We start from the raw sequence: 26,888 nt of genomic DNA on the forward strand, positions 1-26,888 counted from the left end.
CTTTTGGCATGTTGGGTGCCTAAAGTGCCCACCCCTGCTATAGCTACCACTGGAATACAACAGACTGTAGAGACTTGAATACAGCAGACTACAGAGACTTGAATACAGCAGACTACAGAGACTGGAATACAGCAGACTATAGAGACTGGAATACAGCAGACTACAGAGACTGGAATACAGCAGACTACAGAGACTGGAATACAGCAGACTACAGAGACTGGAATACAGCAGACTACAGAGACTGGAATACAGCAGACTATAGAGACTGGAATACAGCAGACTACAGAGACTGGAATACAGCAGACTACAGAGACTGGAATACAGCAGACTATAGAGACTGGAATACAGCAGACTATAGAGACTGGAATACAGCAGACTAGAGAGACTGGAATACAGCAGACTACAGAGACTGGAATACAGCAGACTACAGAGACTGGAATACAGCAGACTATAGAGACTGGAATACAGCAGACTAAAGAGGAGACTGGAATACAGCAGACTATAGAGACTGGAATACAGAAGACTACAGAGACTGGAATACAGCAGACTACAGAGACTTGAATACAGCAGACTGTAGAGACTGGAATACAGCAGACTATAGAGGAGACTGGAATACAGCAGACTATAGAGGAGACTGGAATACAGCAGACTATAGAGACTGGAATACAGCAGACTATAGAGACTGGAATACAGCAGACTACAGAGACTGGAATGCGGTGCTGCTACGAAGATGTTAAGTATCCAATTACTAGACTCAAACAGTCGTTTAATTATTGATCCCAAACGATGAATAATTGATGGATAGCTGTAAATGTCTGTAACTGAGTAGTCGTATTATATTACACAGTGTTGAAATGGCGACGATGATGAATTCATAAGTTGATCGCACACTGTGTCACTGAGTCATGTTGTTAATCAGTTTAGATAGAGGAGGCTTGATTGGAACATGACATGATCATGTTCTTCATGTTCGTGTTCTTACACATATGTTCCTCTAGTGTGTGTGTGCGCGTGGGCGTGTGGTAAACTAACCAGTCTAAGGAGGTCTCCATAACGTCATTGCCTGAAGTTGCTTGGTGTTGAAATGATGTCTCTCTCACCGCAATACCTTTCTCTGTATCTCTCCTTCTCCATCCATCCCCACTCTCTCTATATCTCTCCTTCTCCATCCATCCCCACTCTCTCTGTATCTCTCCTCCTCCATCCATCCCTACTCTCTCTGTATCTCTCCTTCTCCATCCATCCCCACTCTCTCTATATCTCTCCTTCTCCATCCATCCCCACTCTCTCTATATCTCTCCTCCTCCATCCATCCCCACTCTCTCTGTATCTCTCCTTCTCCATCCATCCCCACTCTCTCTGTATCTCTCCTTCTCCATCCATCCCCTCTCTCTGTGTCTCTCCTTCTCCATCCATCCCCACTCTCTCTGTATCTCTCCTCCTCCATCCATCCCCACTCTCTCTGTATCTCTCCTTCTCCATCCATCCCCACTCTCTCTGTATCTCTCCTTCTCCATCCATCCCCACTCTCTGTATCTCTCCTTCTCCATCCATCCCCACTCTCTCTGTATCTCTCCTTCTCCATCCATCCCCTCTCTCTGTGTCTCTCCTTCTCCATCCATCCCCACTCTCTCTGTATCTCTCCTCCTCCATCCATCCCCACTCTCTCTGTATCTCTCCTCCTCCATCCATCCCCACTCTCTCTGTATCTCTCCTTCTCCATCCATCCCCTCTCTCTGTATCTCTCCTTCTCCATCCATCCCCACTCTCTCTGTATCTCTCCTCCTCCATCCATCCCCACTCTCTCTATATCTCTCCTTCTCCATCCATCCCCACTCTCTCTGTATCTCTCCTCCTCCATCCATCCCCACTCTCTCTGTATCTCTCCTTCTCCATCCATCCCCACTCTCTCTATATCTCTCCTCCTCCATCCATCCCCACTCTCTCTGTATCTCTCCTCCTCCATCCATCCCCACTCTCTCTGTATCTCTCGTTCTCCATCCATCCCCACTCTCTCTGTATCTCTCCTCCTCCTCCATCCCCACTCTCTCTGTATCTCTCCTTCTCCATCCATCCCCACTCTCTCTGTATCTCTCGTTCTCCATCCATCCCCACTCTCTCTGTATCTCTCCTTCTCCATCCATCCCCACTCTCTCTGTATCTCTCGTTCTCCATCCATCCCCACTCTCTCTGTATCTCTCCTTCTCCATCCATCCCCACTCTCTCTGTATCTCTCGTTCTCCATCCATCCCCACTCTCTCTGTATCTCTCCTTCTCCATCCATCCCCACTCTCTCTGTATCTCTCCTTCTCCATCCATCCCCACTCTCTCTATATCTCTCCTTCTCCATCCATCCCCACTCTCTCTGTATCTCTCCTCCTCCTCCATCCATCCCTACTCTCTCTGTATCTCTCCACCTCCATCCATCCTCACTCTCTGTATCTCTCCTTCTCCATCCATCCCCACTCTCTCTGTATCTCTCCTTCTCCATCCATCCCCACTCTCTCTGTATCTCTCCTTCTCCATCCATCCCCACTCTCTCTGTATCTCTCCACCTCCATCCATCCTCACTCTCTGTATCTCTCCTTCTCCATCCATCCCCACTCTCTCTGTATCTCTCCTTCTCCATCCATCCCCACTCTCTCTGTATCTCTCCTTCTCCATCCATCCCCACTCTCTCTGTATCTCTCCTTCTCCATCCATCCCCACTCTCTCTGTATCTCTCCTTCTCCATCCATCCCCACTCTCTCTGTATCTCTCCTTCTCCATCCATCCCCACTCTCTCTGTATCTCTCCTCCTCCATCCATCCTCACTCTCTGTATCTCTCCTTCTCCATCCATCCCCACTCTCTCTGTATCTCTCCTCCTTCATCCATCCCTAATCTCTATGTATCTTTCCTCCTCCATCCATCCTCACTCTCTGTATCTCTCCTTCACCCTCCAGGTGAGACACAGTGTAAGCATATCTTCAAGATCCCCCTGAGTAACCTAGTGGGCCGCAGCATCGAGAGGCCCCTGAAGTCCCCGCTGGTCAACAAGGTGGTGACGGGCCTGACAGCCCCCGTGGGGGCCCTCATGCAGGGGTCCTCACACACACTGTCTCTGTCCCGCATGGAGATCAAAGAAATCGCCAGTCGCACCCGTAAGGAGCTTCTGGGTGAGTGAGGCACCAAGACTGGACTGTACACACACACACACACACACACACACACACAGCATTCAGAAAGTTCTAATATAATTTGTTTTAATTAGTTCTTGTCACCCCCTCTTTCCCATCACAGCCACCATCGAGTAATTTAGCTTGTAGGTTATAGCTGTGTTTGACTACCCATACTCACATACTGTATACTTAATACTATACTTCTACTAACATACAGTCGTGGCCAAAAGTTTAGAGAAATGACACAAATATAAATGTTCACAAAGTTGGCTGCTTCAATGTCTAGATATTTTTGTCAGATGTTACTATAGAATACTGAAGTATAATTACAAGCATTTCATAAGTGTCAAAGGCTTTTATTGACAATTACATGAAGTTGATGCAAAGAGTCAATATTTGCAGTGTTGACCCTTCTTTTTAAAGACCTCTGCAATCCACCCTGGCATGCTGTCAAGTAACTTCTGGGCCACATCCTGACTGATGGCAGCCCATTCTTGCATAATCAATGCTTGGAGTTTATCAGAATTTGTGGGTTTTTGTTTGTCCACTCGCCTCTTGAGGATTGACCACAATTTCTCAATGGATTAAGTTCTGGGGAGTTTCCTGGCCATGGACCCAAAATATCTATGTGTTGTTCCCCGAGCCACTTAGTTATCCCTTTTGCCTTATGGCAAGGTGCTCCATCATGCTGGAAAAGGCATTGTTCGTCACCAAACTGTTCCTGGATGGTTGGGAGAAATTGCTCTCGGAGGATGTGTTGGTACCATTCTTTATTCATGGCTGTGTTCTTAGGCAAAATTGTGAGTGAGCCCACTCCCTTGGCTGAGAAGCAACCCCACACATGAATGGTCTCAGGATGCTTTAGTGTTGGCATGACACAGGACTGATGGTAGCGCTCACCTTTTTTTTCCAGATGCCCCTAACAATCGGAAAGGGGATTGATCAGAGAAAATGACTTTACCCCAGTCCTCAGCAGTCCAATCCCTGTACCTTTTGCAGAATATCAGTCTGTCCCTGATGTTTTTCCTGGAGAGAAGTGGCTTCTTTGCTGTCCTTCTTGACACCAGGCCATCCTCCAAAAGTCTTTGCCTCACTGTGTGTGCAGATGCACTCACACCTGTCTGCTGCCATTCCTGAGCAAGCTCTGTACTGGTGGTGTCCCGATCCTGCAGCTGAATCAACTTTAGGAGACGGTCCTGGCGCTTGCTGGACTTTCTTGGGCGCCCTGAAGCCTTCTTCACAACAATTGAACCGCTCTCCTTGAAGTTCTTGATGATCCGATAAATGGTTGATTTGGGTGCAATCTTACTGGCAGCAATATCCTTGCCTGTGAAGCCCTTTTTGTGCTAAGCGATGATGGCGGCCCTGTGTTTCCTTGCAGGTAATCATGGTTGACAGAACAATGATTCCAAGCACCACCCTCCTTTTGAAGCTTCCAGTCTGTTATTCGAACTCAATCAGCATGACAGAGTGATCTCCAGCCTTGTCCTCGTCAACGCTCACACCTGTGTTAACGAGAGAATCACTGACATGATGCCATCTGGTCCTTTTGTGGCAGGGTTGAAATTCAGTGGAAATCTTGTTTTGTGATTCAGTTAATTTGCATGGCAAAGAGGGACTTTGCAATTAATTGCAATTCATCTGATCACTCTTCATAACATTCTGGAGTATATGCAAATTGCCATCATACAAACTGAGGCAGCAGATGTTGTAAAATTAATATTTTGTGCCCAGTCTAGGCACCGGCGCCATGGTCGGATCCGGGGTCTGGGGGGGCTATGACCCGCACCGGAGCTGCCACCAACACTAGTCACCCCCCCTAACCCCTCCTTTTGGTTTCAATCCGGTACCGTCATGTGCCGGTTCCTCGCACTCTCCCTGAAGTGCATGTCACCAGTCCGGCGCCACCTGTGCCGGCTCCACGCAGCAGGCCTCCAGGGCGCCTCCCCAGTCCGGTATGTCCTGTGCCAGCTCCCTCCACTCGCCCTGAAGCGCGTGTCACCAGTCTGGCGCCACCTGTGCCGGCTCCACGCATCAGGCCTCCAGTGCGCCTCCCCCATCCGGTACGTCCTGTGCCAGCTCCCCGCACTCTCCCTGAAGTGTGTGTCACGAGTCCGTTGCTACCTGTGCCGGCTCCACGCACCAGGCCTCCAGTGCGCCTCCCCAGTTCCACTCCAAGGCCGGAGCCTTGGGCAGGAGCCTTCCTCTGCGCCGATGCCCAGTCCAGGCACGCTCCAAGGCCGGAGCCTTCCTCTGCGCAAGTGCACAGTCCAGGCGCGGTTTCCAGTCCCGCTCCATGGCCCGGAGCTCTCCTCTGCGCCGGTGCCCAGTCCGGGCGCGGCGTCCAACCCAGCTCCAGGGCCGGAGCCCTCCTCTGCGCCGGTGCCCAGTCCAGGCACAGCGTTCAGCCCAGCGCCATGGTCGGATCTGGGGTCTGGGGGGGCTACGACCCGCACCGGAGCCACCACCAACACTAGTCACCCCCCCTAACTCCCCCTTTTGGTTTCAGTCCGGTACGTCCTGTGCCGGTTCCTCGCACTCTCCCTGAAGTGCATGTCACCAGTCCGGTGCCACCTGTGCCGGCTCCACGCACCAGGCCTCCAGTGCGTCTCCCCAGTCCGGTAGTCCTGTGCCAGCTGCATGGAGGAGGCTTCTCATGTAAACATGCATGAAATCAAGGCATTTACGGTTACAGAAGTCAACAAATGAGAGCGCCTAGGTACACACAGGGCCTGGGTTAACCTCCACATCACCCTAGGAACAGAGGAGGAGTTGGATGAGGGTACGGCTAAAGGCTATCAAAACTGGTCGTCTAGTGCGTTGGGGACAGAAAATGGGCGTGGTAGAATAGATTCAGGGCATAATGTACTATGGAGGTAAACCTAGGCATTGAGTAAGATAGGTTGCATCTCTGGAGATACTAGTTATGCTAGGTGAGATCACCCCATGTGTGGGAGGTGGGACAAAAGAGGTATCTGAGCAAGTTGAGTAGAGCTAGGGGCTCCGCAGTAAAATAAAACAATGATAACTACCCTAAACAACAGTATACAAGGCATATTGACATTAGAGAGAGACATAAAGCGAGGCATAAAGCAATCGCAAGTGTTTATTGGAACAGCTAGCTAAGACAACGGGTAAGACAGCAACAGCTAATCAGCTAAGACAACAACAACAGGTAAAATGGCGATAAATGGGCAGAGAGGGTCAGTTAACTACATACAGGGCCTGAATTTGAGGCTGGGGCCAACAGATAAACAAAACAAACTAAATGGAGTACCGTGATTGATGAACAGTCCAGCAGGCATGAGCTATGTAGCCAGGTGATCATAGGGTCCAGTGAACAGCTATAGATAAAACAGGGAAGTCGTTACTACACTAGCAAGTGGGAGACACGGCGTTCATAAGTTAGCAGGCCGGGGCTAGCAGAAGCATCTTCATTGACTGGTTGAGGGCACATCAGATGGAATTATGTCATCAGACCAATCGTGGATCTGCGGGGCTCCATGTCGACAAAGGGTCTAGGCCAATTGGCAAAAGAGGTAATGTAGCTGGAGTAATATCGTTTGCTACCCGGGAGATGCGCCTGGCTCAAGGCTAACTGGTGCTAGCTTCGGGACAAGGGCGTTAGCCACTATGGCTACTCGGTAGCAGCTAACTAGTTGCTATGATCCGATGCAAAGGTCCAGAGCTTACGGCAGGAATCCGGCGATGTAGTGGCTTCTAGTCGTGTTAGTGAAGAGTTCGGGAGACATCAGCAGTGTAGCCGAGTGATCATAGCCACTGAGCAGGCCGGGAGATGGGTCTGGTTCTAAGGCTAGCTTTGGGGCTGGGCCTCTCGGTAGCAGCTAGATAGCTGCGAGGATCTGGAATAATGGTCCAGTAATGGAGTAATCTGGAGTATTGGTGGAGAAAAAGCAGTCCTGATATGCTCAGGGTTGATATCGCGCTGTGCAGACTGGCGTTGTGCAGACTGGCGGGTATTATCCAGGGTAAAAGCGGCTGGTGTCTGAGCTAGAGGTAAAAGCCGCTAGCAGTGGCTAGCAATGGCTAGCAATGACTAAATAGCTAGTAGCTAATTAGCTGGTTAGCATCTGATGGCTAGCTTCTGATGGAGGTTCTAGCTATGAGGTCTAAAAATAGCGGATCCGTATCACATTGGGTGAGACGGGTTGCCGGAAGTTATATTTAATTTAAAAATGGAAAAAGAGATTGAAATATATACAAAAAAAGACGGAAAAAAATACCATTTACATGGGACAACGACAAACACGTCTGCACTGCTACGCCATCTTGGATATGCCAAGTTTGATGTACAAGTAGCCAACTAACTTTAGGTAGCTAGCTAACAACATACTGGTACATACTGCTGTAATGATACGCTATGTGGTTCGTAAGGACAGCGTAGCTAACAAATAGTCTTATTTGAAAAGTCATTACTTTATTACATTGCTCAACATTTTAACATTTGTCATAATTAGTTAAAGCAATAAATTTGTATCCGCTCTTGCTATACTTCAGCTGCATATTTTCCGCCATTTTCTTCAAATCTGGAAACGTTGTGAAGTCACGCCCATTTCCTGAAGAATTGCATTATGGGCCCTAAAGTACAGAAATGGTGTCCTCTGAGTGTATACTTCATATTTTGGTGAATTTAGTATGACATCTGGGAACCTTTGGTATGCTAACTATATCCATACTATGACCAATAAGCATACTATATACTCAATTCACATCACAAAAAGTATGGTTGGTATGAGTATTACAGTTTTTCCCAATTGCTAAAACACAATTTTGCAAACTAGGCTGGTTTTATCAAAATACTTAACACAATTCACAAAACCACACACCCAAACTGCAAAATACCTCATATATCCTGCAAAATGAAGCACTGCAACCAAAACTACAGAATGCATTATCAAAATCAAACATTTGCACAAAATGGCACACTTAATTCATATTACCAGATTGTTGTCTAACCAACTACACACTGTTGGGCATAATGAAAAGCACTCATCTTTAGTATGCTTAGTTCAAATTGTAGAAAATTCTTCAGATGCACAGAAATATTTGCAGATACACACACATGCTGTTGAAACATTTTATTTTTCACCAAACAAGTCAGTGCAACATATGCACAGCAGATATATTTACATTGGACTGAACAAAAATATGCAAAAATATGCTCACAAAAAAACAGTAAACTGAAAAAGAAATGTGCAGAAAAAATACTGTATATAGAAAAAAAAGAGACAAGAAAAATAATTAGGCAGCATCTTGCCGCACAGCTGGGTCTGGCCACAACGCCTCGTCCACATCACAGCTGGGTCTGGCCACAACGCCTCGTCCACATCACAGCTGGGTCTGGCCACATCGCCTCGTCCACATCACAGCTGGGTCTGGCCACAACGCCTCGTCCACATCACAGCTGGGTCTGGCCACAACGCCTCGTCCACATCACAGCTGGGTCTGGCCACAACGCCTCGTCCACATCACAGCTGGGTCTGGCCACAACGCCTCGTCCACATCACAGCTGGGTCTGGCCACAACGCCTCGTCCACATCACAGCTGGTTCTGGCCACAACGCCTCGTCCACATCACAGCTGGGTCTGGCCACAACGCCTCGTCCACATCACAGCAGGGTCTGGCCACAACGCCTCGTCCACATCACAGCTGGGTCTGGCCACAACGCCTCGTCCACATCACAGCTGGGTCTGGCCACAACGCCTCGTCCACATCACAGGCAATATCTTCCCTTGCCAGACATCGAGGGAAGAAGTGCCTTGAGTGCGTTATCCATCCCTGAATCGCACCCACATCAATCTCATCACATGCCTCTTCCATAGCCTGCACAAGAGGCATGAGCACAAAGGGCTGCTGGTCGTATACCTTCCACCGCCGTGCCGAAAATAACTCTTCTATGGGGTTCAGAAATGGTGAGTATGGTGCACGAAATATTGCACGAGAAATGGTGGGTGGTCAGCAAACCAATTTTGGACTGGGGCTGCACGATGAAAGCTCACGTTGTCCCATACTACAACGTACCAGGTTCTTTGATGGTCTGCATCATTCATACGCTCTGGTGGTATGAGAATGTTGTGGAGTCTGTCCAGAAATGTGAGAATATGGGCTGTGTTGTATGGTCCAAGGTTGACATGACGGTGGAGGACACCATGCGTATTGGAGATGGCAGCGCACAGTGTGATGTTCCCACCACGTTGGCCAGGAACATCTATAATGGCTCTGTGGCCAATGACGTTTCTCCCCCTTCTTCTGGTCTTTGCTAGGTTGAACCCAGCCTCATCTATGAAGATGAACTCATGTGGGATTGCATGAGCATCCATTTCCAGTATTCCCTGAAAACAAAGAACAAAAGCAGTCAATATGGTGTTATCCAGTACACTGGGAAACAATGTTGCGTGTAGTGTACTGCAGTCAATATTGTACTTACATCCACATATGCTCGTCTGACCTCTTTGTTTCTTTGAGAGTTTCTCTCAAACGGCACCTTATAAAGTTGTTTCATTCTGATTTGGTTTCGCTTGAGAATGCGAGCCAAAGTAGACAGACTGACTCGTTGAATATGTGTTACGGTTTTCTTCCATCGAAGGAGAGTCGGACCAAAATGCAGCGTGGTAATTTACATACATGTTTAATAATGAAGAAAAGCGAACAATACAAAAACAACAAACGGAACGTGAAAACCTATTCAGCCTATTTTTTTTTTTTTTTATAAAAAATCATTTATTATCTTCAATACCATTCATTCTTTACAACTCATAATTTTCATACATACTCAAATAATGGTATTTTAATTTAACTAATTTAACTAAACAAAAACCCCAAACAAAACCTCAGGGGAGCATCTTCCCTCCCCATCACCCTACAAACTACCTTTCCCTATCTCCCCGTCCCTAATCTATCCCCTTGCAAATCTAAATGACACCCAGCCCTAAACCCCCCTTCCACCTCTCCCGAGCAGCGTGCTGCCCCCACTTACTCTCCTCCCTCTTCATCCTCCCCCTCAAATCTCCTTCCACCCTCCTCACTATCCCTTCCACCCCCAATCTCTCCCTGTCTTCACCATGTTCTGCCTGGCTTCCCACAGCCCCCGTTTAAAGAGACTCATGAGAAGCCAGAGCAGAAACCTGTCCCTATCCGTCCCTCTCGCTCTCCCTACACCTCTCTCTAACCTGGCCCACGTCAATACAAAATCCCCCCTTACCAAACCTAACAACACCCGTGCCCTAGCCCATACTACTCCGGCAAAGGCACAGTCCCAAAAGACATGGCACACAGTCTCCTCCCTGCCACAAGAGGATCTTGGACAGGTGGGGGATTGCACCAAACTATACCGGTACATGATGGAACGTACCGGCAAACACTTATGGAGGCTCAACCAATTCAGGTCCTTGAGCCTGTTGTCCAGACCCCACGCCTGCACTCTCTCCCAGACCACTTCCGAGATGCCCACTACAGGCGCCGGACTCCCTGCCTTTCTGACTTCCTCGTACAGGTGCCTGTGATCTAAACCTACTCGGGCAACTTCAACCTCAGGGTGTGCACGCAGCCACTTGGCCGCATGACCAAAGTGCCACGGCAGTTGTTCCGCCCGAGGACCTGTGTTAGACCACACCATTACGCGTCTCGCCTGATACGAGAAGAACACCCGCAGGAGGTAACCGGACGGGTGTATCACTGGATGAGCAAGCTCCATTAACAAGAAAGAAACAAAAATTGTGTCCAGCTTGAGGGGGAAATGTGGTACCCCCCTACCTCCCTCCCCGATGGGACAGATCATGCGTGCCCTGGCGACCCACTCGCACCTGCCACTCCACATGAACTGAAACACAAGCCTCACTAGAGGCCTCCTCAGACAAGCCGGCAATGGGTAGATGTACGCCAAATACAAAAGAGACGGCAACACATCCACCTTTAGGACCAGGACTTTGCCTATAAAAGACAAATACCTAGCCTTCCACATTGCTAGCTTACTCTGTACCACTGCGATATGCATGTTCCAGTTTAGCGTCGCTGAGCCGGAGGTCTCAAAATGGACCCCGAGATTCCTCAGGGCCCCCTCACAGAGAGATGACCCCCCCCAGGCACATCCGTTCTACCGCGCCATCTTCCGAAAAACTTGACGGAAGACTTTGCATGGTTCAGAACCGCTCCCGACGCTCGGGTGAAATCCCCAAAGATGGCAAGGGACCTTGTCAGGCACGAGTCCTTGCACAGCAGCAAGGAAGTGTCGTCGGCGTACTGCGTCATCTTAACACGCAGCCCACCACTTCCAGGGATCAACAAGCCTTCCACCCCTGTGTCTGCCCTAATGGCAGCCCCCAGAGGCTCCATGTACAGAACGAAGAGGAGAGCCGAGAGTGGGCACCCCTGCCTGACCCCAGACGAGAGGTCAAAAACGTCACCCAAGTGACTATTTACACTAACTCGGCACCCCGCTCCGACATATAATGTACGAATCCATCCTATGAACTTCTCCCCAAATCCTAATCGACCTAACACTCTGAATAAAAAGGATCTATTCACACGATCAAAGGCTTTCGCCTGATCTAGCGCTGCTACCATTAAAGGCAGTCCTCTATCTTCAACCCAAGCGATGGAGTCCCTGATTAACTGTAGGTTCCATCTAATAGAGCGGCCCTCTACCCCGCACGTCTGATCCTCATGGACGACGTAACGTAGGGAAGGGCTGTGCGCAACCGGTCTGCTAAAACCTTTGCAAGTAGCTTGTAATCTACACACAGCATGGTCAACGGCCGCCAGTTGCCACGGTCTGTTACTTCCCCCTTCTTATATAAAAGTGACAGCACACCAACAGCCATTGATCCCCCCGGGACCCCCGTCTCAAGGATGGCCTTCAAGACTTCGAGGACCACTGGTCCAAGTATACCCCAAAACTTGAGATAAAACTCAGCCGGCAGCCCATCCATCCCAGGCACCTTCCCTTTTCCCATCCTCCTAAGAGCGCTCTCAACCTCTTCTAGTGAAATCTGGGCCTCCATCACTTCTCTAATGTCCTCCGGCAACCGGCTGGACAAGTGTTCTAAAAACACATTTCCCTGCTCTACATCTATTTCCCTTTCCTTAAATAAACCTTGGAAATGATCAGTTGTCACCCTGACCATATCCTCTGGTTCTCTAACTATACTACCATTTTCTTCCCTAACGCCATGCATTACCTTCCTACTAACCGACTTAAAGAACATAGCAGAACAAGTCTCATTGTGTTCTAGGAAGCCACTATGCGCACGCTCCAGGAAAGCTCGAGCCTTCCACTCCTGCAACTCCCTGAGCTGCGCCTTTAGGGTAGCGGATCTCTCCCAGTCAAACGACCCGCCGAGGTTGCCTGCCTCGTACTCGAGTTCAATTAACCTTTGGATACGATCCACCTCCCTCCTCTCCTCCCTTTTTTTCCTCTTGCAATACCCTGTTATAAAAGCCCTAATCCTCACCTTAACTAATTCCCACCACTCTAACACCCCCTCGCACATGGACCGGAGGCCTTCAAGCCTCCAAAAGAAACCATAAAACCCGTCAACAAAAGCCTGCTCCTCCAGCACATCCCGATCTAACTTCCAGTACCCCCTACCAAAGAGGCAGACTGGCGACCCCACCTGCAGGAGCACCCCGTCGTGATCCGAAAAGAAAACAGGCAACAGCCGCCCAGACAACTTACCCAAAGACCTGGGTACAAAAATATAGTCGAGCCTCCGCTCAACCCCCCTGGAGTTGCGCCATGTAGGACCGGCCATTTTCGGAGTAGTGTGCAGACCACCATCAACCAGACCATGGCAAGCCATTAGCCCGGTAATGGCGCCTGCACTGCTATCCCCCTATTCCTAAATCTGTATTAAAATCCCCCTATCACTAATTTCCTATTTGTGACACACAGGGGCGTCAGACAGTCCACCATCTCCCTCCTGTCTGACACCACCTGTGGCCCATACACCACCACTAATCTAAATTTACAATCCCTTATCGTGACATCCACCCCTATAACCCTCCCTGCATTACCACAAAAGAATCCTCCACTTTTACCTCCCTGTGCCCACACAAAATCCCTACCCCGATGAGTGCACCCCCAATACCCCAAACCGACTCCCCTTGTCCCACTCCCTCTTAAACCTACTAACATCCCCTCCATCCCTCAGGTGAACCTCCTGTAAAAACAAAAATCAAACCCCACACCCTCCAAATAACTAAAAACCGCCCTCCTCTTAACAAAATCCCTTAAACCCCTTACATTTAAACTAACAAAAGTAAAATTAGACCCCATGAAATAATAAAATAAAAACATGTAATACACTCAAATTCTAAACCCAGACAGAAAAAAACAAAAACAGGAGACTCACCCGATGCTCCCCTGCTCCATATCTACCGGAGAGAACACCATCTGTACTCCCGACATCCACCCCCTCTTCCTCCATCTCACCAACCCAGGATGCAGGAATAGTGTTTGGCTCCGGGGTGCCCTGCACCCTGGGTCTACCCCCACCTCCTCCTGTACCCAGTCCTGAGTCTTGTTAGGTGTGTCCCCACCCAACAGAAGTTGAGGGCCTAGGGGAAACCAGCAGCAACCCAGAGGTTTCTCCCACCCCCATCACTCTCTTGGCCATCCCCTCCCTCTCACTGTCGGCCAATCGCACCCTCCTCTTCATTCTCTTCTTTGGTGATGGCGGCAGTGGAGAGATACCACCACCCCCCGCCAGCTCCTCCACCATACCCCTCATCTCTTCCACCAGGGCACTTTCCCCCCAGTCCACTTGCTCTTCCACCGTCTTCTTCTCCAACACTCCTCCCTCGCTTTCTTCTCTCTCATGCTCCTCCACTCGGTTGCCTTCTTCCGCCGCTTTTCCTGGTTCTCCTACTCCCGTGCCTTCTGTTTCCTTCTCTCTTCCATCCGCCGCTTCTTGCTCCTCCTCCTTCCTTGCGGCCTTCCCCTCTGGACCTGTACTCTGGTCATGAGGCATGCTTCCTTCCCCTCCTCTTCTTCCCCCATCCCCCGCTCCTGCTCCCCCCAGCCGCAGACGCATATGACCTCTGACGAGCCGGGCACCCCGCCACAGGTGTGCTGACGAGCCACACCCGTGGCACGCCTTAGGCTTGTCACAATCCCTCGCCTCGTGTTCCTCAGATCCACAAAATCTGCATTTTCTTGTGCTGCACAAAGCGAATATGTGGCCGTAGGCCATATAGCGCCTGCAAAATGGGGGCTGACGTGCATAAAACAACGTCCCCCTGTCAGCCCCTAGGGAGAACATAGCAGGAGGATGGAGGTAGCCACCATGTCCCTTTGGGTCCTCCCTGAGGAGGGCCTGGAAGCCTCTCCTCCCATTCCAAAACCCAAGGGAGTCTTTGAGGTGCCTTGCTGAGGAGACGTTATCCATGTATCTCCCCAGAAAGGCCCTCACCTCTTCGTCCTTAACGTAAGGGTTGTAAATGTTGACAGTTACAACCCTAAAGTTGTTCTTCGCCAGGCTTGTTATTTCATAGTGGCTCATCGGCCTCTCACCTCCCACTGCTCTTGCCCTTCTCAGGATATCATCGTGTTTCTCCTCTGTATATAGTGCCACGTCGTATGCTCCCTCCAACGAGTTGCCTTGGAAACAAAACACGTCCTTCACCGTCAGCTTTAGAATCCCCATCAATATTATCCTTCCAAAAGTTTCCCGTCCTAAAGGCTCCAACTCCTTTTCCTTCCAAGCAAACCGAATCGTGTTGGCCAGCCCAATCCCAGGGACCGACCGTGTTGATGTATTTTCCACCATCTCAGGCAACCATAGACTATGCTAGAAAACCCCACTAAGCCACAATCCCAAAACCCACGAAAAACCCCCATACAAAAACACAACACAAAATAAACCCATGTCACACCCTGGCCTGACCAAATAAAGAAAGAAAACACAAAATACTAAGACCAGGGTGTGACAATATGGTGTTGTCTTGGATGATGTGGCTTTGAATTTCTCGTAATCTGATTTCATTATTTTCCAAAACCAAGTTTACAATGTTAGCTTCCTGTACCCCGGTGAACATGTGGCCCTTTCCCCCACCATGGTTGCGTCTCTCAGTCCTTTAGAAAAACAAAACAACTAAAATATAGGGCTTGGACAATGCAGCCTAAAGATATTTCCCCCACAGTAGAGTAAAATCTACAGGAAATTTGTGCAGTTAGTGTATGACATCAGCCATTCATGAAGTAAACAGGTGTCACCCAACTGATACACTATGACATGGGGTGTACTACATAGTGTGAAAGAAATGTTGGTTACATACCTGTACTCCAGTCTAAATGTCCGGATGACACAGGCGACAGTAAAACGGCTCAAGTTGGGCTGCACTCTCTGTCCAGCCTCTCACATTGTCAGCCCATGGTTGATGACATGATCAACTAAGGTTGCTCTGATTTCATTTGAAAGTTGTTGTCTTCTTTGGCCATGAACTCCTCTACCAGCTCTACACCTACCTCTCACTCTTCCTCCCCTTCTCATTCTCACCCTCCCTCTTCCTCTCTCTGCAACGGCTTCCATTGTTGTTGTAAAACAAAAGGTGCTCACCTGTGGTCTTTTCCTAGTGCTTACTTCCTGATTGAAGTGGTAACAATTAACCATTGAGGTGTTTGGCCAAGTGGCACATGTATTGGCCAATTAGCTCATGTAGTGTCATTTTGAATGGCAGTGTTTTGAAATGGCAAACATGTGACTTTATGTCAGATTGTTGTGTCTTATGCAGAGAACCGTGTTGAGTGCATTTAAAAAGTGCCATTTTGAATTGCAAAATGTATGTAAAGCAGAAAATGTGTTTAGACTTTTGGAGACTTGAGAAAAGGTTTTGCTCTCTGTGTCAGTTTAAATAATTGTGCTGTGCATGTCATTTTAGTGTGTTAGCAATTGGAAAAACTGTATAACACAGCTTATGTTTCCATCTACAAGCACCTACAGGTGACAGCGACACATACAGTATATCTACTATATGTTTCCCATGAGGGAATGAAACCGTCAACCCTTGTGTTGCAAGCACACTAACTGATCTAACCCACTAGAACCATCCCAGCATACTAATCTACTGTAACCCGCTAGAACCATCCAAGCATACTAATCTACTGTAACCTACTAGAACCATCCCAGCATACTAATCTACTGTAACCCACTAGAACCATCCCAGCATACTAATCTACTGTAACCTACTAGAACCATCCCAGCATACTAATCTACTGTAACCTACTAGAACCATCCCAGCATACTAATCTACTGTAACCCACTAGAACCATCCCAGCAAAGTAATCTACTGTAACCTACTAGAACCATCCCAGCATACTAATCTACTGTAACCCACTAGAACCATCCCAGCATACTAATCTACTGTAACCCACTAGAACCATCCCAGCATACTAATCTACTGTAACCCACTAGAACCATCCCAGCATACTAATCTACTATAACCCACTAGAACCATCCCAGCATACTAGTCTACTGTAACCCACTAGAACCATCCCAGCATACTAATCTACTGTAACCTACTAGAACCATCCCAGCATGCTAATCTACTGTAACCCACTAGAACCATCCCAGCATACTAATCTACTGTAACCCACTAGAACCATCCCAGCATACTAATCTACTGTAACCCACTAGAACCATCCCAGCATACTAATCTACTGTAACCCACTAGAACCATCCCAGCACACTAATCTACTGTAACCCACTAGAACCATCCCAGCATACTAGTCTACTGTAACCCACTAGAACCATCCCAGCATACTAATCTACTGTAACCCACTAGAACCATCCCAGCATACTAATCTACTGTAACCCACTAGAACCATCCCAGCACACTAATCTACTGTAACCCACTAGAACCATCCCAGCATACTAATCTACTGTAACCCACTAGAACCATCCCAGCATACTAATCTACTGTAACCCACTAGAACCATCCCAGCATACTAATCTACTGTAACCCACTAGAACCATCCCAGCACGCTAACCTGCTGTAACCCACTAGAACCATCCCAGCAAACTAATCTACTGTAACCCACTAGAACCATTCTAAGCACCACCAGCGATTGTAATGCTATTTGTGCTCCTCCTTTCTAAGTGGTTAATTGAGCGGTTGTGTTGAGGTCGGTTCTTCCTGAGTGGGCATGACATTCCCCTACTGAATGATCTTATTCTGTGTGTTCTTCCCAGGCTTGACCGAGGAGCCGAGCAGTAAGACCGACAGCAGCACGGGCAAACAGAGGAAGATGAGCAGGAAGACCACTGAGGAAGAGATAAAGGCACGAACATTGACCTCCACCAGCAGCGACAGGTGAAGGACCCATATCATCTTCAACAACTCAAAACCTAGATAGCAGTAGTGATTAGAAGTCATACATTTGGAGGGACTGCAGGCTGACTTCGGTCGTCAGTTAAATGGTGTTTCCTCCGACACATTGATGCAGCTGGCTTCCGGGTTAAGGGGACGGGTGTTAAGAAGCGCGGCTTGGCTGATCATTTGCCAACGTGAGAAAAGCACACGTACCTAGAAGTTTCTCATTTTTGTGAATGGAATATTTGGCTTGAAGTCTCATACGGGTACTTTAAATGTATTTTCATTTTATTTTACTAGGCAAGTCAGTTAAGAACAAATTCTTATTTTCAATGACAGCCTAGGAACAGTGGGTTAACTGCCTTGTTCAGGGGCAGAACGGCAGATTTTTACCTTGTCAGCTCGAGGATTAGATCTTGCAACCAATTCAGTTACTAGTCCAATGCTCTAACCACTAGGCTCCTTGCCTCCCCACGCCCCATGCAGTGGCGAACCATGACTATTGGAACTAGGCCCTCAGTTGCCGAAAAGATCTGACGTCATACATATAGAGAACTCGGATGACTGTGTATACAGAGCATGTCTGAGACCTTTCTTTTGCAGACCTATGTAGGAGAAGCAATTCGTAGATGACAGAGTCAAACAGTCCTAAGCCACGCCTCGGCTGTGGCTCACAGCACAGGTACACAACGGTCCTAAGCCACGCCTTGGCTGTGGCTCATAGCACACATACACAACGGTCCTAAGCCACGCCTCGCCTGTGGCTCACAGCACAGGTACGCAACGGTCCTAAGCCACGCCTCAGCTGTGGCTCACAGCACACATACACAACGGTCCTAAGCCACGCCTCGGCTGTGGCTCACAGCACAGGTACGCAACGGTCCTAAGCCACGCCTCGGCTGTGGCTCACAGCACAGGTACACAACGGTCCTAAGCCATGCCTCGGCTGTGGCTCACAGCACAGGTACACAACGGTCCTAAGCCACGCCTCGGCTGTGGCTCACAGCACACATACACAACGGTCCTAAGCCACGCCTCGGCTGTGGCTCACAGCACAGGTACACAACGGTCCTAAGCCACGCCTCGGCTGTGGCTCACAGCACAGGTACACAACGGTCCTAAGCCACGCCTCGGCTGTGGCTCACAGCACAGGTACACAACGGTCCTAAGCCACGCCTCGGCTGTGGCTCACAGCACACATACACAACGGTCCTAAGCCACGCCTCGGCTGTGGCTCACAGCACACATACACAACGGTCCTAAGCCACGCCTCGGCTGTGGCTCACAGCACAGGTACACAACGGTCCTAAGCCACGCCTCGGCTGTGGCTCACAGCACACATACACAACGGTCCTAAGCCACGCCTCGGCTGTGGCTCACTGCACACATACACAACGGTCGCAAATATCGATAGCAGGAACCACGTTACAAGAAAATACGGTTGCGTCGTTTCAGATAAACATTTGCCAAAACAAAAAGTCCACTCACCATTATGATTATCATTTCAAAACCAAGTTCATTCTCCTGTCCTTCTTTATGAAATGGGCAGGTTCATATAGCTTGTCTTTTGATTTTAACCCTTTCACACGTACCATCACACGGGTGTGATCGTTCTACAGTGGTCCCTGAAGCGTACGATCACACATGTGTGATTAGAACACTCATTTAGAATGCTCCTTTAGAACGGACAGTTTCGAATGATGCAACAATCAGCGTTTGAGCTGGCCACACTTTTTTCAGAAACTATTTACACAAACACAGTCCTTGCAAAGTTATGTCCAGAATGTGAGCAGTTTATTTTGGGATGCAATGTTCAGATATTCACAGAAGTACAGTATATATAGCATAACACAATCATCCTAACCGGAAAAATGTAGGCTACAGTTGTTCTAGCGCTAACTGAGCAAAGATTGACCCCACACAAGCTGTCATATTTTCTAGCTCTAGGCTGACATAAACTACAATATGAATTTGCTAATAGCAATTACTATGTATAATTAATCACATCACGGGTGAGCTCACCATTGATCGAAATAAACTATGTAAAACACTTTATAGAAATCGAAAGTAATCCGAAGATTAGTTTCAGCGCGCAGCCATGCATTTTTTTCCTCACAGAAACCGAAGATAATAAGAGAAGACGAGATGTGTTTGGTCTGTTTATAGTATGCATGTTGAAGGGGTGTCATCTACTGTCGTTCACATCCCACCAGTAATTTCCAGAAGTCCTCAAAAAATTTGTGAACTCTTACCTCATTTTGCTATAGCATCTTTGGTCCGACAGACGATCAAGTGAAACCCAGAATGCATTGTATGTCAACAAACATGGCTCCACACACATAGCTGGAATTAGCTTAGCTCATAATCAGTACGACCTTCAAAACATTATTTTACACAAATACTATGTGCCCTTTACAATCTATGCAAAAATCGGAATGCATGATTTTATCACCGGTAATTGAAAAACGTAAATAAAATAGTAAATATAGGAACACTACACAAAACATTTTCTGATAGTGATTTATTGATACAAATGGCGCGTGCAGGCAGTCAATCACGTAACCTCTCACTCCCGCTCTGAGCCATTCAGTGTTGTTATGTACGTAGCTAATGAGCTAAGCTGTAGCATTAGCAATGTCTTTCAAAAGGAGACAACTCAGAAATGGAGATTTAAAAAAATTCTGACAATGAGTCTGAATGTCAGGAATCAGGTTCTGACAGTGACAGAGGATCCCTTGTCGACTGAGAAAGTCCCAGTTCCCTTCGAAGATGCTGGTGGTGACAGAGGCAGACCGATAGTACAGGAGTTCTGTGGTAGCTGGAAGGCTGCCAGCCATTTCACCCCTCCTGGCCCTGCTGTTTGTGTTGATGAGTCCCAGTCTGGAGTGGGGGGGTGGGGGCAGCAGCAGCCACAATTAGTGAAATGTATACATTTCTGGTGACCGTAAAGAGGAACTCCATAAGAGAACACTGGGGCAGAGATCCTATGTTTGCAACTCCCTTCTTTGCCACCCTCTTTTCTAGTTCTGCTGCTATGACTGCATTTCATCAACAACGCTACTGCCATCCTAAATGACCCGTTATACAAAATAAAAAATGTTAACAGCTGGCAGTAAAGTTCCATGACAAACGAGACGTCCATGTCCTCTCCTCTGTCCATACAGCAACCATGTCAGCCACAGGGAAGTTGGGCCACCTGACGGGAGAGAGAAACAAACCAGACAGAGAAGCATCAAACCAGACTGCGTGCTTGACTATAACCTCAAAATGGGGATAGTGGATAAGGCTGACATGATAAACAGCTTTGGGGAATGCACTCAGAAAATGACCAAGTGGTATAAGATATTTCTAAATTTTTCCAGGGTAGCGTCAAAATACAACATCTTCTTCTGATGCATTTAGCATTGTTTTACAGAGCTAATAGAAGAATGTAACTAGCTACATAAGCACAATTTAATATAACACCATAAAAGGTGAGTAACGTTACCTAGCGTGTCCGCGGTTATAAGGAATATACACAAATATATTATGTTCCATACACACAGTGAGCTACAGTAGACACAGTATAACACGACACACAGAAACTATTATAACGTAATAAGGCACTTACTTTGATAGAAATGCAGTCGGGATTTGAAGATGGGTGTCTGTAGTGACGCCTCTAGCACGGAGACGCTGTGCCACTTGGGAGTCATAAAGCCAGGGTAGCTTCAAAATACAACACATGCTAATACTTCCCTGACGCAATTAGCATTGTTTTCCAGAGCTAATAGAATAATGTAGCTAGCTACCTAATCATTGAGTATAACACCATAAATGTTATGAAATGAGTAACGTTACATTGCGTGTCCACGGTTATAAGGAATATACCCAAAATATTATGCTACAGTAGAAACAACATGCAGAAACTATTATAACGTAATAAGGCACTTTGATAGAAACGCACACATTTCCAAAGTTATTATTGGTAACGAAAACAACTTTGATTGCGATGCAGGCGACAGGTGGAAACCATGAACACGTGTGTGCAGGACGGCAGATGAGCAAATGTCTGCAGACTTGAACTGCACAAACAATTGAGAAGTGTTTGGGGAATTTTGTCCGGGTCAGAAATGACAAAAAAAATCATTGGTCCGCAAAAGTAAAAATGACTACTTGTATGTGAATGAATGAGGCAGAACACACCTCATTTCAAACTGTTATTAGAAATAAAAAAACTTATTAGAAAATAATTTAAAATTGACAAATAAAAACAGGCTGCGTGCTTTGGTTTGAGGGCAGCGCCGATTAAATGTACTGTTACGTATCAATCACACTCTGGAATGGAGAGAACGTTCTAACATCACGTGCATAAAAAAACTCACGCTGGGGTGACCGTTAGAGATATTTGGAACTCACGCATGAAAGGGTTAAATCCGAAATAAGTTCTTTATCGATTGAGATCAAAGCCAGGGCTGACAGTCGGGCCTGTCCAGTGGTGTTCCTGGAATATGTTCTTTCTACTGATGTAGGGGACACTGGAATGGTCAAAACTAGACAGGTAAACAGATACAGTTGGTGCATACAATCAATTAGTCTCTTCTGCTGGAGAAAGTGGAGCAGATCAGCCGGGCTCTTACCCTTGAAGTCAGACATTGAGTACATAACGGTGAGTTCTGTTTTAAGCCGCGGCAAATCAAAATGAGGGCCATAACTTTCCTCGAGACTTGAGAACGCAGCATTTGGAAAGCTTGGCGTTTCCCTATATATTGGGAACATTTGTGGGTCAAGGAGGGCAAAGAACATGAGCCTTTCATGGTCATTGAGCCTGTTTCTTAGCTGAGTGACAATGTTGTTGATGATCGTACTGTGTAGCTGTTGGTACTGGCCGTGAACGTCTCCTTGCATATGTGTCCTGCGCCCCCTTGGTACTCCGGTCTCACTCACAGTGTCCTCGTAGATGGTATCCCCTCTCTGTGTTGTTGCAGAAGTCCTGCGCCCCCTTGGTACTCCGGTCTCACTCACAGTGTCCTCGTAGATGGTATCCCCTCTCTGTGTTGTTGCAGAGGTCATGCGCCCCCTTGGTACTCCGGTCTCACTCACAGTGTCCTCGTAGATGGTATCCCCTCTCTGTGTTGTTGCAGAGGTCCTGCGCCCCCTTGGTACTCCGGTCTCACTCACAGTGTCCTCGTAGATGGTATCCCCTCTCTGTGTTGTTGCAGAGGTCCTGCGCCCCCTTGGTACTCCGGTCTCACTCACAGTGTCCTCGTAGATGGTATCCCCTCTCTGTGTTGTTGCAGAGGTCCTGCGCCCCCTTGGTACTCCGGTCTCACTCACAGTGTCCTCGTAGATGGTATCCCCTCTCTGTGTTGTTGCAGAAGTCCTGCGCCCCCTTGGTACTCCGGTCTCACTCACAGTGTCCTCGTAGATGGTATCCCCTCTCTGTGTTGTTGCAGAGGTCATGCGCCCCCTTGGTACTCCGGTCTCACTCACAGTGTCCTCGTAGATGGTATCCCCTCTCTGTGTTGTTGCAGAGGTCCTGCGCCCCCTTGGTACTCCGGTCTCACTCACAGTGTCCTCGTAGATGGTATCCCCTCTCTGTGTTGTTGCAGAGGTCCTGCGCCCCCTTGGTACTCCGGTCTCACTCACAGTGTCCTCGTAGATGGTATCCCCTCTCTGTGTTGTTGCAGAGGTCCTGCGCCCCCTTGGTACTCAGGTCTCACTCACAGTGTCCTCGTAGATGGTATCCCCTCTCTGTGTTGTTGCAGAGGTCCTGCGCCCCCTTGGTACTCCGGTCTCACTCACAGTGTCCTCGTAGATGGTATCCCCTCTCTGTGTTGTTGCAGAGGTCCTGCGCCCCCTTGGTACTCCGGTCTCACTCACAGTGTCCTCGTAGATGGTATCCCCTCTCTGTGTTGTTGCAGAGGTCCTGCGCCCCCTTGGTACTCCGGTCTCACTCACAGTGTCCTCGTAGATGGAATCCCCTCTCTGTGTTGTTGCAGAGGTCGTGTGCCAAAGTGCTGACTTTGTCAAACAGGCAAAATCTTTGAAACCAGTTATTATCGGTATTGAAGAGTAGGCAATTCCAACTGTAAAGCTTTTTTTGTCAGCTCACAGCTGGTAATCCACGGATAGCACTCATAATTATTAACTTGAAAATGCCTTTTAAAACTCTTTCCTCGTTGCACCAAATCAGGCAGTGCAGAAGTTGGTCTATCGGTCTGTAGAAGATTTAACTTTTCATTAAAAGTTAGTCTTGAAAAGGGCGATGCTAACAATTTAGCCACCACATAGTCCTCGATTACTCTCTCTGCAGTTGCCATCGTTACATACACTCACTGCAAAAAGCTAGCCAGCTAGCTAGGCTCAAGCGTGAGAAAACAAGATAAGGCTCTGAATTAGTGATGTATAATTAGGCTCTCTAAAGAGCCTTGAAGAATCGTTAAATTGTCCCACCTATTACAAGACAATTTGTGATTGGTTGAATCTACTGTCATTCCAAAATGCTGCTTTAATTGAAGTCAATGTCAATGACGTTGGCTGGTGCCTTCTAGTCAAAGCCCGAGGGCCTAGCCAATGAGCGTTGAGCCCAGCTAGATTATTTCTACCAACAGACTACCAAAGAAAAATTCTGATTGGATATTTTTTTCTCTTGGATATTAACCCTTCTTTTTCCAAAACAATAGGAAGATCATTACAATTAAGACAAAAAAATATTAAATCAATGAAAACACAATTACAGATTATATTAATATAAAAATATATACAGATTTGTATCTATCCTTAGGCCCTCTCTGAAGGTGTAGAGGGCCCTGGCGGTTCCCCAATGTTCAAATGATATGAGTGTAAAACGTTATGATGTAGTGATTCAAACTGATGGGCATGCTGTGTGTCCTATCAGAGTGGGCTCGGAGTCGGCCGACACGGACTCGGACATCCAACGGCACTGCTCGTCCAGCTCGGAGGCGGAGCCAGAGAAAGTGGTGCTTAGAGAGGAGAGCCCGCCATTGGCCAGCCCCTTCACCCTCCCCACCTCTTTCGAAGAAGACATCCTGGACCTAAAGTGAAGACAATCCCATCATGCACTTATTTTCTGCCCTCCTCCTCCTTTCCTCATCCCCCTCTTCTCTGCTCCTCCTTTCCTCCTCATCCCTCTTCTCTCCTCCTCCTTTCCTCCTCATCCACCTCTTCTCTCCTCCTCCTTTCCTCCTCATCCCCCTCTTCTCTCCTCCTCCTTTCCTCATCATCTCCCTCTTCTCTGCTCCTCCTCATCCACGTCTTCTCTCATCCTTTCGGTCATTTTATTTGTAGGTTGTTGATTTCTGTTTAGTTTTTATCTCTGTGGTCTGGGTCTTCATCCTCAAACGTGGTGTGTAGAAGAGGAATGCGTGTGTGTGTGTTGCACCACAGCGAGTAACCCAAAGAAAACGAGGAGGTCATTTGAGGTGGTGTGGTTAGTTCAGAGTTCAGAGGTCATTATACGGCGAAGGTTTTCATCAATAAACCAAAACTGAATGTAAATCTACGCACAAGGCACGAAGAAAAATCTGTGTTGGAACCGACACCCTCGTGAAGTTCCTTTGGCTTACCATTTGTTGCATATTATATGATTATTTCCTATTCCACTTTCAACTGTAGTATAATATATGTATGTATACATCTATTTATACATTAAGATGCATACACACTGACAGACATGTATGCCTTTATAGATATATTATAATACACATTTTATTCACATATTTAGTAAATGTAAGATGTTTTATGCTCTCCATGTCTGTCAGTCTTGTTCTGTTTCCTTTCCAACTCACAGTATGCAGGTAGACAGGGCTGGACTGGAGGCAGAGTCTCCCACAAGTGCCAATTCGCCACATCCTACACCAAAACCACAACTCCCATCAGCCACCTCTCCTTTGATTGGCTGGACTCTGACAGTAGCGGTCTTAGTCATGTATCCCTCTGTAGATACCATCTTACAGTGAGTCTGTGAGCTAGGTTCAATCATCATAGAGTCACACACACACACCCCCCTCTAGGGTTTCTAAAAGCACTTGCATGCCATGCCTTTGCTACTACTGTCCTGTTTCTGGCTATCCCTGAGAATCCCTCAGTCCAGGTACTCACAGAATAAAAACGCATATAGTCTTTTATACACAGACTACAACCTTCCCTGACAGTAAGCTTACTGTGGCCTATAAGTGGCCCACCATTGTCATAGCCAGCGGGCAGTTAGCTCATCGGCTTTCTAGTGGGTTCGGCTGCAGTATCTGACACAATCCACCGGGCACTCACTGGCTGAATCAACATTGTTTCAACGTCATTTCAATGAAATAACATTGAACCAACATTGAATAGACGTTGAATTGATGTCTGTGCCCAGTGGACATGGTCTGTCTGGTGTTAGGCCGCTATTGTCTACTTGGGACCTCTATCAGCTTGATTCTCTTGTTAGTCGGGTTGGAGAATATATCAAGTAGCCAACTACTTCCTTTTAGGAGTGATGGCTTGAGGTAATGTAGTCGGTCATAGGTTGCATCCAAACTTTTAACCAGGGCCCATAGAGCGCTGATCAAAAGTAGGTCATTATATAGGGAATAGGGTGGCTTTTAGGACATAGACATAGTGGATGAGAGTCCATTTAGATGGTAGATTGGTTAGGGTTAGATGGTAGATGGGTTAGGTTTAGATGATAGGAGGGTTAGATGGTAGATGGGTTAGGGTTAGGGTTAGGTGATAGGAGGGTTAGATGGTACAGTGCCTTGCGAAAGTATTCGCCCCCCTTGAACTTTGCGACCTTTTGCCACATTTCAGGCTTCAAACATAAAGATATAAAACTGTATTTTTTTGTGAAGAATCAACAACAAGTAGGACACAATCATGAAGTGGAACGACATTCATTGGATATTTCAAACAAATCAAAAACTGAAAAATTGGGCGTGCAAAATTATTCAGCCCCTTTACTTTCAGTGCAGCAAACTCTCTCCAGAAGTTCAGTGAGGATCTCTGAATGATCCAATGTTGACCTAAATTACTAATGATGATAAATACAATCCACCTGTGTGTAATCAAGTCTCCGTATAAATGCACCTGCACTGTGATAGTCTCAGAGGTCCGTTAAAAGCGCAGAGAGCATCATGAAGAACAAGGAACACACCAGGCAGGTCCGAGATACTGTTGTGAAGAAGTTTAAAGCCGGATTTGGATACAAAAATATTTCCCAAGCTTTAAACATCCCAAGGAGCACTGTGCAAGCGATAATATTGAAATGGAAGGAGTATCAGACCACTGCAAATCTACCAAGACCTGGCCGTCCCTCTAAACTTTCAGCTCATACAAGGAGAAGACTGATCAGAGATGCAGCCAAGAGGCCCATGATCACTCTGGATGAACTGCAGAGATCTACAGCTGAGGTGGGAGACTC

At 47.5% G+C, this 26,888-nt stretch overlaps 1 protein-coding gene across 6 annotated transcripts in view; it reads left to right on the forward strand.

Annotated features, from left to right (window-relative positions):
- Positions 1–26,223, forward strand: part of garnl3 (GTPase activating Rap/RanGAP domain like 3) — a 183,186-nt gene extending 156,963 nt beyond the window's left edge. For all 6 annotated transcript variants that reach the window (XM_042302563.1, XM_042302564.1, XM_042302565.1 and 3 more), the window contains 3 exons: positions 2,945–3,157; positions 17,368–17,488; positions 24,369–26,223. In XM_042302563.1, the coding sequence (XP_042158497.1) occupies positions 2,945–3,157; positions 17,368–17,488; positions 24,369–24,534 (500 nt within the window). In that variant the 3' untranslated portion in view covers positions 24,535–26,223. The remainder of the gene's footprint in view (positions 1–2,944; positions 3,158–17,367; positions 17,489–24,368) is intronic.
- Positions 26,224–26,888: the final 665 nt, after the last annotated feature.

Source organism: Oncorhynchus tshawytscha, linkage group LG20 (genome assembly GCF_018296145.1).
Source record: "Oncorhynchus tshawytscha isolate Ot180627B linkage group LG20, Otsh_v2.0, whole genome shotgun sequence".
Lineage (NCBI taxonomy): Eukaryota > Metazoa > Chordata > Actinopteri > Salmoniformes > Salmonidae > Oncorhynchus > Oncorhynchus tshawytscha.